This window comes from Heloderma suspectum, chromosome 4 (assembly GCF_057233095.1).
Source record: "Heloderma suspectum isolate Gila_16-S chromosome 4, 16-S_ref, whole genome shotgun sequence".
Taxonomy (NCBI): domain Eukaryota; kingdom Metazoa; phylum Chordata; class Lepidosauria; order Squamata; family Helodermatidae; genus Heloderma; species Heloderma suspectum.
In genome coordinates, this window is record NC_139461.1 from 235,171,414 (window position 1) to 235,184,744 (window position 13,331).

At 42.4% G+C, this 13,331-nt stretch overlaps 1 protein-coding gene across 3 annotated transcripts in view; it reads left to right on the forward strand.

Moving 5' to 3' along the window:
* The first annotated feature begins 453 nt into the window (after window positions 1-453).
* Window positions 454-13,331, forward strand: part of AKR1A1 (aldo-keto reductase family 1 member A1) — a 39,081-nt gene continuing 26,203 nt past the window's right edge. For 2 of the 3 annotated variants that reach the window (XM_084852723.1, XM_084852724.1), the window contains exons 1-2: window positions 454-532; window positions 11,860-11,955. In XM_084852723.1, the coding sequence (XP_084708849.1) occupies window positions 11,866-11,955 (90 nt within the window). In that variant the 5' untranslated portion in view covers window positions 454-532; window positions 11,860-11,865. Of the gene's footprint in view, window positions 578-11,859; window positions 11,956-13,331 lie in introns of all 3 variants that reach the window. The other variant, XM_084852725.1, reaches the window with a different exon arrangement.

The following is a 13,331-nucleotide window of genomic DNA, read 5'->3' on the forward strand; positions in this document are numbered from 1 at the left end:
TAATAATCTATAAGCGGATAGGGCATCTAAAAATTAAAAAGTGGCCCTGAGAGATAATGTCTGAGTTCATAAACCCTTTCAGGCTATTATGGATGTTTTCTCAAAACAGTGATTGGCATAGTAAAATAGCAAACCTATTTTTACTAAATCTGCCTTTTCTAGAAAAACTGCCCTCCGCGCCAATCTTCCTGGTTGCAAAACACACTTTGCCTCGCTTATACAAACCAAATTCCACAAAATAAACGCAATAACTTTATGCAATAGATATTTCTGTCAGGTCTTGATGAAAGCGCGTTCGCTCCACCCTGCGCTTTGTAAAATGAAGAGAAATACGGCAATGATTAACTCCCCATGCCCACGTGGACAGGAAAATAAGGTGGGCTGAGGGACGTACGGTTAAATTTCAAACCCGGAAACGGAAACCTTAAAGTCAGGGCCCGCAGTCTTGCCACTCTCTTTTGAACTCCGGTGAAGGAAGGGAGAGTCCGAGGAAGAGACGTGTGTGTACGTGATCTGATGCGATTTCCCCAAGGTTAGCTAATCTCTTCCTTTGTCTGACTTGATCTGCGTCAGTCAGGTTTGTGCATAATCAGGGGGGTGGGGTAGACAGTAAGAAAGTTGTGGTTGATTTAGAGGGCGTGCCACGCTCTTCCACTTTTTTCTGTTGCTGTAAAGGTTGGTGGGCTAGGGGATGGGATCCTCGAATCCAATTAACAGAAGAAAAACAATTAAATACAACTTGAACCGGTGAACAATTTGCTGGGCATCAGCATGGATTCATATGCACAGAGTGAGACTTTTACTCGGGTTCATTCGGAAGAAAGTCCAGTGGGACTTCTTTCCGAGCAAGTGTGCATAAGCTGCAACTGCTGTGTAAGTTTGCTTGGAAGTAAGTCCCATTAAAAGTGGTGGGATTTACTTCTGAGTAAGCATGCCTTAGTCTCTGGCTGCAGAAATCTATGGTAGGTTATAAACTAGTTTATGCCAGTATATACATAAGAACATAAGAGCCTTGCTGGATCAGACCAAGGGTCCATCTAGTCCAGCGTTCTGTTCATGCTGTGGCCAACCAGCTGCCCCTGGGAAGTCTGCAGTGTACTTGACAGCGATTGCATCTAAAAATGGATTTGGCTGTGCCCTTAACAACACTCAGTTATGGGTGCAATAACCACTGTTTTTGGAGATGCTTGACTTCCACTGATTGGGGTTGCGAGATGGGAAAAGAGAACAGGGCTCTTGCACCTTTAGTCGTTTTGCAGAAGAGGAAATTTCAGCAGGTGTAGCTTGTGTGTGCCATTTTCCATTTGGCTATCGCAGACTAGTGTATCTTGGCATTCATGTTTTATACCTGTTAATGTCTGCCTGAAATGTATTAGTGGGCAAACTGTATCTTTGGAGAGAAAAAAGGGTTTCATATGTTACAGTTGAATTCCTTTTTATTTTGAAATGGAGGTATTGGAAGGATTATGCATTTTACACCACATGCTTATGGGCAAAACTGTTGTCACTTGCCAGCACCCACACATTCCCTTTACCAAAACCTTGTGGTAAATAAGAGCCAACCATACTGTTGCTGGGAGTGTGGAATAACAATTTGCACTTAGTTCAAGCACTTGGCAGCTAAGGGATTCCCTGAAGATTTGCATGTGGAAGCGCTACTAGTCGCATTATTGTGGAACTGTTTCCACTTGCATTTAGTTCTATTAAATTGAAATTAATAAAGAAACTGTGAAAGATGCTAAATTGGTTCATATGTCACATAGGCACATTTCACATAGGTTAACAAGTTAACCTATTTCAGAAGCCATTTTGTACAGCTTTAAAATCAATAGGAGAAGGCTGCATGGTTGCAATCCTATAATTTGCATAGAAGCAAGACTAACTGAAATCAGTGGGCATTTCTTCTGGGTAAAGGTGGTTAGGTTCAGGCTGTAAATAGTCTTGAAGTCTGACCCTATGTACGTTTACTGGGAGTTGAGTATACAAGTAAGATTGTATAGAATAAAGAGCAGATAACATGATAGTTTTGGGATTGCATTGTTAGAGCCACTCTTATATAACCCAATGCCCTGGTAGTTTGAGTTTTAGCTAAGATGTTGCCACAAGCTGCTATTTTAACATTTTTGCTATGGAGTACTAAATCTGGGAAGGCTCTTCCCAGACATGCCTTTCCTCAGTCTGGGCTGACAAACTCCCCATAATGGACTGTGAAAGCTAGAATCAGCCCTTGCTTTTACTAACAGCAACTGGTAATCTTGATTTATTGAATTATGGAGTGAGTTTCTTGACACCTTCTGTATTTATTTTTTTCCAGTCTGTGTACCCCTGTTGGGAAGCTCTTATTTATTTGTTCCCATGAATATGCAAACTGGTTTACCGCTGTCATCTTATTTTTTCTTGCAATAGTCCTGTGAGGAAAGTAAAGTCTACTCATAAAGTCAATTTTTTCAAGTCTGCTATTATATCTGCTGGACCACACTCAGTCTTCAAACGAGTAAAGACTGACTTTCAGTGTAAAGAACTTGAATTAGTGTGGCACCATTGCTGGGAATCAGGCTAGTTCTTGGAGACCCCAAATTTAATTCCTACCGAAGAGTGCACTTACCATGTAGTGTTTGGCAAGTCAGCCTTTATTTATTGATTTAAAATGTTTCTATATTGCCTTTCACTGAAATTAGTTTCAGAGCGGTTTGCACAATTAAAATATCACAATAAAAACACATAATTTATACTTTACAGGTCTCTCTTACAGGTGAATTATTATGAAAATTAATCTGATAGAATTTGCAAATCATGTACTATAAAGGATGACAATTTCAGGGGGAGTGTCTAGACCAGAGCTTGTATAAAAATATAATATAGACTGTAGTCTTTAAAACAGAATAATTTATAGCCCTTGGTCTTCTAACTTGTTTTCTTTCATTCTATTCTCTATGCTCTGTAGTTGTATATTACAGTGGAGTTAATCCTGATCCATTAACCAGTGGGAATTGGGGTTTACTTGCATTTGGGTCAGATGAAGCCGTTACTGATTATGTGAGATAACTTGTTTCTGGCCAAAAGTTTTGCATTCAAGATTAATGTGTATCTTATCTAAAGTGCACAGCCAGATAGAATACTATGCTGAGTTGCACAATGCAAAATCATATGTGTGCTAAATATAGGTTGTCATTTGGGACTCTGTATTTTTAATAACAACATTTACCTTTATCTGCTTTTCTTTTTTCCCTGCTTGTTGTCATCTTAAAGGCCTCCATTTAGGATGGCAAGGTGAAAAAGAGCAAGTTTAGGTCGTCATAACTATTAAAGGTGGAGGAGGCCTGTATTCACCTGGCTACCCTAGTTCCATTCCATATCTGTCCCAGTACAATATTGGGCTGGTTCGTGCTATCGCAGGGAGGTTAGCAAGCCACCATGGCTTGTTAACCATCCTGCATGTGCCAATCACATGCTAGCTGGATTTGCATAATTACCCTTGCCTTCTCAGCTTCTTGTGTCATGTGAACCCAGCGAGGGTGGCATGGGTAACAAACCACCCAGAACCTATGGGCAGATGTAGTGTTGTGGGGTGGTTTATTACCCACCGCAACAAGCCATCCTTGCCGAGTTCTCATAACATGAGAAGCTGTGTCGACATGGTTTGTTAACCACCCTGCGATCATGGAAACCAGGCCAAAGTGTCAATATAACTCAGTGGTAAAGTGGTGGGCTTGAATATGTTCAAATCTTAGCACATCTGTGGACTCACTGAAGCAAGTCATTATTTCTCAGCTTTAGTTTCAACAACTTCCCTAGGAATAATAATGACACTGAGGCTACAATCCTACAATTCGTAATTGCTTGGGAGTAAGCTCCACTGAAGTGAGAGGGACTTCTGAGTAAACATGCAGTGGATTGCACTGCAAGTCTGCAAAACATGTAACTGTGTCCTTGGGAGAAAGGCCTATGAAATTCAGTTGGATGTGCTTTTGATTAAATGCGCATAGGTTTAGGCTGCACTCCCATCGACATATATCTTCTATCTTAGAGACAGAGACGTTATAAATATATATATAAGATAAAGTTGTGAATTATATAGTATGGAAAAAGCTTAAGGGTGCAATCCTATGCATATTTAGGCAGAGAAAAGGCCCGGCTGGGGAATGCTGAGAGTTGTAAGCCTTTTCTCTGTCTAAACATGCATAGGATTGCACCTTAAATAAAGGAGACAGGTTCTTACCCAACCATTGTCTGCACATAGATTCTGCAGCCTTAGCTAGTTTTCCTTGTTGGTGATATCAGATGGATAACTATTCCTTATTAGAAGTGGAGGAGTAATTATCTCCTACTCTGTCTTATGTAGGCTGTATTTAATTTAGGAAGCAATTCTGTGGGGCACTGCTATATAGCTGATTCCAGCAAAAGCTGAGGAAGTTGATAGGGACTGGAACCTCTTCAAGAATTATTTCCTCTTACAATTCAGCCAGCAGAGCAACTTTTAGGTCACATTGCAGGATGTTCTTCTTTGAAAACAAAATACTCTTCAGAAGCTCATACATACATGCAATGAGCCAACAAAGAGTCAAACAGAATCTTCTCTTAGGGTGCAATCCTATGGCCACTAGACAGTGGCTAGATGGCCATAGGATTTTTCAGTTTTTGAGAACCGACCTTGGAGCCAGAGCTCCAAGTTCGGTTCCCAGAAAACCGCCTCCCTGCCCCCTCCCCTACCACCCCATAGACGGTGCACTTCATCCCCAGCTCCACACTCAGAAGAGCAGCATGGAGCGGGGGAGAAGGGGGAGTTCCTGAGGAAGGGGAGGAGAGGGGACAGCAGAAGCGCTGGTATAATGCTTCCTATGTGCCACCCAGCCTCCCCCCCGCCACGCTATGAGGTGTCCTGGCTAGACAACTGAAATTGGCCATCTAGCCGCAACTGTAGGGCGGCTGGAGCGTAGAAGAGAAGATTCCGTCCGCATTCGCCCACCTTGCATTGGATAGTTGGTTGCCTCTGAGTTCGGAGGTGGCCAATTATCCCCATAGGATTGTGTCCTTAATCACTTCTAATCCTTTTTGTATGCACTTGTGCTATGTCTCATTGAATTCAGTGGGAATTGCTTCTGAGTAAATCTTGTTCGGATCAGGCTGTAAGAAAATGTTGCTGTGGGATGCAAAAAAAAAGTTGGAAGCACAGAAGTGCGGTGAAGGAACACCTGGGTTTATCTATACATGCACGGTAAAGCATTGTTGTTGTTGTTGTTCAGTCGTTAAGTCGTGTCCGAGTCTTCGTGACCCCCTTGGACCATAGCACACCAGGCCTTCCAGTCCTCCACTCTCTCCTGGAGTGTGCTCAAGTTCATATTCATTACATCAGAGATACCATCTCATCCTCTGACGTCCCCTTCTCCTTTTGCCTTCAGTCTTTCCCAGCATCAGGGTCTTTTCCAGGGAGTTTTCTCTTCGCATTAGGTGGCCAAAATATTTGAGCTTCACCTTCAGTATCTGTCCTTCCAATGAGCACTTAGGGTTGATTTCCTTTAGGATGGACTGATATGACCTCCTTGCATCCAGGGGACTCGTAAGGGTCTTCTCCAGCACCACAGTTCGAAAGCATCAATTCTTCGGCGCTCAGCCTTCCTTATAGTCCAGCACTCACAGCCATACGTTACTACTGGGAAAACCATAGCTTTGATTATACGAACCTTTGTTGGCAAGGTAATGTCTCTGCTTCTTACTATGCTGTCTAGTTTGGCCATAGCTTTCCTCTCAAGGAGCAAGCATCTTTTAATTTCATGGCTACAGTCACCATCTGCGGTGATCTTGGAGCCCAAGAAAGTAAAATCTGTCACTGCTTCCATTTCTTCCCCTTCTATATGCCAGGAAGTGATGGGGCCAGATGCCATGATCTTCGTTTTTTTAATGAGTTTCAAACCAGCTTTTGCACTCTCCACTTTCACCCTCAACAAGAGGCTCTTTTGATCCTCTTCACTTTCTGCCATTAGGGTGGTATCGTCTGCGTATCTGAGGTTGTTGATAATTCTCCCAGCAATCTTAATTCCGACCTGTGATTCATCCAGCCTGGCGTTTCTCATGATGTACTCTGCATAAAAGTTAAATAAGCAGGGCGACAATATACAGCCTTGTCGTCCTCCTTTCCCAATTTTGAACCAATCGGTTGTTCCATGTTCGGTTCTTACTATTGCTTCTTGACCCTCATACAGGTTTCTCAGGAGACAGGTAAGGTGGTCTGGTACTCCCATCTCTTGAAGAATTTGCCACAGTTTGTTGTGATCCACACAATCAAAGGCTTTAGCGTAGTCAATGAAGCAGAAATAGACGTTTTTCTGGAATTCTCTTGCTTTCCCCATGATCCAGCGAATGTTGGCAATTTGATCTCTAGTTCCTCTGCCTCTTTGAAACCCAGCTTGTACTTCCGGTAGTTCTCGGTTCACATGCTGCTGAAGTCTAGCTTGTAGGATTTTGAGCATAACCTTGCTGGCATGTGAAATGAGCGCAATTGTGCGGTAGTTTGAACACTCTTTGGCATTGCCCTTCTTTGGAATTGGAATGTAAACTGACCTTTTCCAGTCTTGTGGCCACTGTTGAGTGTTCCAAATTTGTTGGCATATTGAGTGCAGCACTTTAACAGCATCATCTTTTAGGATTTTAAATAGGTCAGCTGGAATACTGTCATCTCCGCTAGCTTTGTTGTTACTAATGCTTCCTAAGGCCCACTTGACTTCTCTCTCTAGGATGTCCAGTTCAAGTTCAGTGACCGCACAGTGACCGCGCTATCAGGGACATTCAGATCTTTCCTGTATAGTTCTTCTGTGTATTCTTCCCACCTCTTCTTAATCTTATTTGCTTCTGTTAGGTCCCTGCCTTCTTTGTCCTTTATCATGCCCATCTTTGTGCATCTTTATCATGCACAAAACGCTCCCTTGAGATCTCCAATTTTCTTGAAAAGATCTCTAGTCTTTCCCATTCTGTTGTTTTCCTCGATTTCTTTGCATTGTTCATTTAAGAAGGCCTTGTCTCTCCTTGCTATTCTCTGGAACTCTGCATTCAGTTGGATATATCTTCCCTTTTCTCCCTTGCTTTTCGCTTCCCTTCTTTCGTCAGCTACTTGTAAAGCCTCATCAGACAGCCACTTTGCTTTCTTGCATTTCTTTTTCTTTGGGATGGATTGAGTTGCTGCCTCCTGAACAGTGTTACGGACCTCCGTCCATAGTTTCTCAGGCACTCTATCAGGTCTAATCCCTTAAATCTATTCCTCACCTCCACTGTATATTCATAAGGGATATGATTTAGGTCATACCTGAATGGTTTAGTGGTTTTCCCTACATTCTTCAATTTAAGCCGAAATTTTGCGATAAGAAGCTCATGATCTGAGCCACAGTCAGCTCCAGGTCTTGTTTTGACTGACTTCTCCATCTTTGGCTGCAAAGGACATAATCAGTCTGATTTCAATATTGACCATCTGGTGATGTCCATGTGTAGAGTCGCCTCTTGTGCTGTTGGAAAAGAGTGTTTGCTATGATCAGCGTGTTCTCTTGGCAAAACTCTATTAGCCTTTGTCCTGCTTCATTTTGTACACCAAGGCCATGCTTGCCTGTTATCCCGGTGATTTCTTGACTTCCTACTTTTAGCATTCCAATCCCCTATGATGAAGAGGACATCTTTTTGGGGTGTTAGTTCTAGAAGGTGTTGTAGGTCTTCATAGAACCGATCAACCTCAGCTTCTTCGGCCTCAGTGGTTGGGGCATAGACTTGAATTACTGTGATGTTGAATGGTTTGCCTTGGATTCATACTGAGATCATTCTGTCGTTTTTGAGATTGTACCCCAGTACTGCTTTTCCCACCCTTTTCTTGACTATGAGTGCTACTCCATTTCTTCTAAGGGATTCTTGCCCACAGTAGTAGATATAATGGTCACCTGAATTAAATTCGCCCATGCCTGTCCACTTTAGTTCGCTGATTCCCAAGATGTGAATGTTCAATCTTGCCATCTCATGTCTGACCACCTCCAGCTTACCTTGATTCATTGATCTGACATTCCAGGTTCCTAAACAATATTGTTCTTTACAGCATCGGACTTTCTTTTCACCACCAGACACATCCACAGCTGAGTGTCCTTTCGGCTTTGGCTCAGCCACTTCACTCTTTCTGGTGCTACTTGGAAATTCTCTCTGCTCTTCCTCATTAGTACATTGGACACCTTCTGACCTGAGGGGCTCATCTTCCGGCATCATCTCTTTTAGCCTTGTGATATGTTCCATGAGGTTTTCTTGGCAAGAATCCTGGAGTGTGTTGCCATTTCCTTCTCCAGTGGACCACATTTTGTCAGAACTCTCTGCCATGACCTGTCCGTCTTGGGTGGCCCTGCACGGCATAGCTTATGGCTTCACTGAGTTACGCAAGCCCCTTTGCCACAACAAGGCAGTGATCCATGAAGGGGACGGTAAAGCATCCCTTGCCCTATATACAGACTAGGTCCCTCCCAGACAAGTGTGAATAGGATTTCAGTCCAAGCTGTGTACACAGGCAGAAGGGGCTTGTGCATCACTAGAGACACATAGCAGCAACAGAGGCCTCCTTCACTCTAAGGGAGCAGTGCTTGGGGGGCAGGAGTACTGGGGAACCAAAGCCTACATCAATATGTGTTGCAATACTGGTTTGTTCATAATGTTAACCATGGTTTATTTAATCCATGGGTTGTTGAATTCTGTGTTGTTGTGATGGGTGAACGCAACAATGGACCAGTTCACGTGACCCAGCTGGTTCATCATGAGTTATGTAACCCAACATTCACATGGTTGTTTAAACCATGGGTTGTCATTCTGTGTGAACCCAGAACCATGGATTGTTTCACCAGGCCACAGAGATGGCAGGCAAGAGTGGTAAAATAACCCAGCCACTCTACATACCAATACTTAAGCGCTGCAAAAGTATTTGGGATACAGGGAGGGAGCTGGCAGAAGAGGAGGGAAACAAACCACCCAGGGATTGGGAAAACAAACCACCCAGGGATTGGGAAAACAAACCACCCAGGGATTGGGAAAACAAACCACCCAGGGATTGGGAAAACAAACCACCCAGGGATTGGGAAAACAAACCACCCAGGGATTGGGAAAACAAACCACCCAGGGATTGGGAAAACAAACCACAGTTTGTTCAGTTGTTTGCCAGACAGTCCTTGGGTAGGGCAACAAACAATCGTTTAACTAAACCAGGGGTTGGTGTTATATGCGAACTTGGTCATAGTTCCCCATCACTGGCAATCACACAAGCCATAACAGCAATAAAATCTGGTGCTAATCGTGGAAGTATCTACACCACAAGGGAAAATTCAATATCGTAATGCTTTTTGGTAGCTGTCCCTACTTTTTGCAACATTAGTTAGTACCATGACAAGAGGAAAAGCCCTTAGTTCACTTAGGTATGAGCTAGCATTTTTCCTTCCTAAAGAATTTAATTTAAAGCAATCGTATCTGCTTTGATGCTTACACATTTAAGATTTCACTTAGTGTATGTGAGAATATATGCTTTCATCTGCCAGCTAAAACTGAGCACACAAGTTTCAGGAAATAGGTGTGGGCTAGTTAATGCCGGTATGTCCTGTAAGTTTTGGATAAAGGGTATAAATTTGAGAATGAAGAGCTTGTTATGAAATTAGGTTTTGATCATTGCTTAGACACAGACCAAGATCGCTTATTTTCTATGCTTGCTTGAGTTAGTCAGAAGATGACTGATAGTGAAGTCATGCAAGTGGCAAGCTGCAGGTACAGGCTTGTCAGCCAGATTCTGCAAAGAATTCCTCACTGAAATGCATGGGTCTATGATACCTTCAAACATTCCAAGGTGGCAAGTTCTCTGAATTTTCAAGGAACAGCTTGAGTGTTGTCCCTAACTTAAGGACAACCTATCTTTGCTGTCCACGAAGGCACAACACCCGCACCTTGTAGACCAGATACACGGCGGTCACATAAATGCGTTTATCTTAAGATTTAAAGATATTTCTTCCCTCTGTTAATCTACAGGGATTGCCAATTAACAAGAAAACATACAAGTTTGATGCGCTGCCAGACCTTGTAACAGCAACTTGGTCTGCATTTTAGCAGCATGGAGGTTTTTATTTAACTTAACCATTTTAAACTATTTCTAGGCCACCTTTAAGGGTAGAAACCTCCCAAGATAGCGTACAAGATAAAAACCATGCAGAACAGGTACAATAAATACATATTCAATAAAAGGTTCACAAAAACAGTGATTACCAATAGAACAATAAATAAACACACATATTACCATTAAAAACCAGTAGCCCAAGACACTACAGGAAGGCTAGCAGAAACAGGTGAATCTTCAGAGCCTTCCTGAAGACCTGCAAAGAAGGAGTTTGATGAACCCCCGATGGAAGCTGATTCCAGAAGAGTGTGTGGGGCCACCATTGAGAAGGCCCTTCTTCTTGTACTCCCCAGGCTAACCACCTTTGGCAGCATTATTACCTGCTAATGTCAAACTGCTGTTAAAGGCACAGGAGTAGGGGCTGATTAAAAAGTAGGCAATCCTAATGTGGATTAGTGGCCAGAGTCCCATCTCCAGGGTACTGAAATTTTCAAAAAGTTTGATTGTCCTATTCCATCCTAGGAAAAGTGGGTTTTCCCTCACAGTCTTTGAGACTGTTTCTGTCAGCACAGTCAAACTGGAGAATATGGTTCAAGTTACTGAAGAAACCAGCAACTTGAAGAGAGGATTTTCCACAGTTGCTAATTTTCCTGGCTTGAGCCAAGCAAGTGTGAACAAGTCTTGCTGTAATAGTTGGTACAGTGGGCATCTCTGGTTAGAATACTCTGTTTCCACTGACAGGGTTTACTGCTACTCTTGCTGAATATATACAGAGGAGGAATACCAGAAACCACCTTTCTCTGTCGCTTTTAATAATTGGAAGATTGCTCTAGAGAGCAAAAAAGACTTCTGTACGTTCATCCAAATCTCACATTATAGCAGTGTGCATGGGAGGAACAGAAGCAGAGGTCATGTGCTGCATCACAAAGGGAATGTGTTGGAATCAGAACTGTTTTATACAAGTCTGCATTCACTGAAAGCCTTTTCAATGTGCTGTGGGAATGTATTGGGTATCCTCAGTCCAAATAAATTTTTGGTGGAGTTCATGATACCTTTTGTGTGAAGCTTGAATATAACATCCTTAGTGCTGTCAAAGTCCCAGTTCTGAGGTATTTTCTGCCATTCTTTGTAGGCATCTAAATGTAATGGAAGGTGAATTTAAGCAGCCAAGCATGTGCCAGCACACACACAAAAGGAAAATGCACAGGTGTTTTGTGGCAGTGTGTTCTGTGCTCATGCACTATAATAGCATGCTAAGAACAATCTGCCTCAGCAGAATTTCCTGGGCCCCATCAAGAGAAATGTTCTAGATTCACCCCTATTCTTCTCTTTTGACAGTCCTTCCCTGGTCAAAATGTATTTGTTGTGGCAGGCATTTGGCCTGCTTTGCTGAATGGCTTTAATAGGTGAATCCCCTATTTTTTAGAAGTTTAATCTGCTGTTTCTCTCTGTTTTTTACGTTTTTATGCTTTTAGTTACTTTTATATTTATGTGTGTGATGTTTAGAAATTGTTGTCCTGAGCATTGTGTCTGCAATGAAAGGGTGGGGAATACATTCTCTATATAAATAACATTCAAATAATGTAATCTATCCTATTATATCTTTACACTTGCATTAAACTTTGTTAAATTCAGTGAGATATACCAGCATAAATAAGAATACTGTCAAGTCTACTAGACCTTTTGTTCTGTGTAGCAAAACAGATTGATATAGCATACTAGTTAATTTTTTAAAATTATCACATTTGATTCAGGTAAAGATGTCTTCTGAGTGCAACTATGTTTCACTTCATACTGGGCAAAAGATCCCTCTTGTAGGATTGGGTACTTGGAAGAGTGAAGCTGGGCAGGTAAGTAGTGAATTCAGTGTTTTGGGTGGGGGGAAATGCTGGAGTTTTGTGCTTAAACTTTTGAAGGTCTGCATCCAAAAACATACATTCTGTGACTTTGTGGAAAGGTATGTTCATATGGCCTGGAGCTGTATTCCCTGCAGACATAATATTTCAAAGTCTTTTAACCCTTGTTAAAGAATTAGGAGTGGTCCACAGACTTTGCACTCTTTCCCCCTCCCTCTTTTCTGCACAATTCCTTCCTTGCTGATAGTTTCCTTTTTCAGGAAATGGTCTAGTCATGTTATATCTGCTCTAAGATTAGGACTAACACACAGGCCTGGTTTGCACATAACAAGAAGCCACCATGGGTGAATTTCCCCACAGGTCTTCTTGTTATGGAGTCAGCTGCCATTTTGAATATTCAGGGTGGAGCAGCGGTGCCCTGCAGCTTGTCATTATGTGCAAACGCTGATGAGGGTGGGTTGTTGGGGTGGTTGACAAGCTACCCACAACCCTAAAACAGCCCATCGGTTCAACCACCACAACAACCCACTCTCATGAGGTTCGCATGTAACAAGAAGCAATGGTGAGAGCTTGGGTTATCAACCTGGTGCCAATGGGTGCCACAACCCACCATACCTAATAAGCCACAGTTACCTGTGGTGATCGTGTGAGCCAGGTCAGTGACTGCCAAAGACAAAGAGACAAATAGTGGCCCCTCGTGGTGGTAAAAACATAATAGCCTATTTTCAGGTTATTTTTACAGTCCGGGGAAAAAATATGAATCCCCACAAAATAGTGCTAGGAGAGCTTCACAAAACAGAGTGCACTATCCTGAGGAAATTGTGAGAAAGATACTGCAAGGTGTGTTCTTGTTTGTGTTTTAATTACTCAAAGGCTTAACAAAGATTCTGTACGGATTTTCTGTCAGCTGAGCTGTTTATGAGTCCCTGTAGTGTAACTTGAGTTCCATTATACAATGCATGAAGGTAGAGTTGTCAGGTTATTTTACTAGTTCTGTTCCTGTACCACTAAACGGTAGCCTGACATGCTGGATTTAAGCAGCTGAAGCCTGAAGATAATCGGGCGGGGGGCGGAATTTCAACTTCTTAATTTCTGCATGTCAAGCTGCTATTAAAAGGCACAGGAACAGGGCCAGCAAAAGAGTTGGCAGCCCTACCTTTGACACATAAACACTGTTTTCTTCAGTCCCCATCCAGGGCTATAACCAGGCAAACTTTTTTCTGTTTATAAGGGAAAGATATTTTAGTGGAGACTACTTCTGGCTCTGGCTCTTTAAAGAAACTAAGAACATCCCCAGACTAAATGATATAGGGTGATGATAGGGTAAAGTTAACACCTTACTAATTCTTTGACTAGGCTGGTAGCATGTG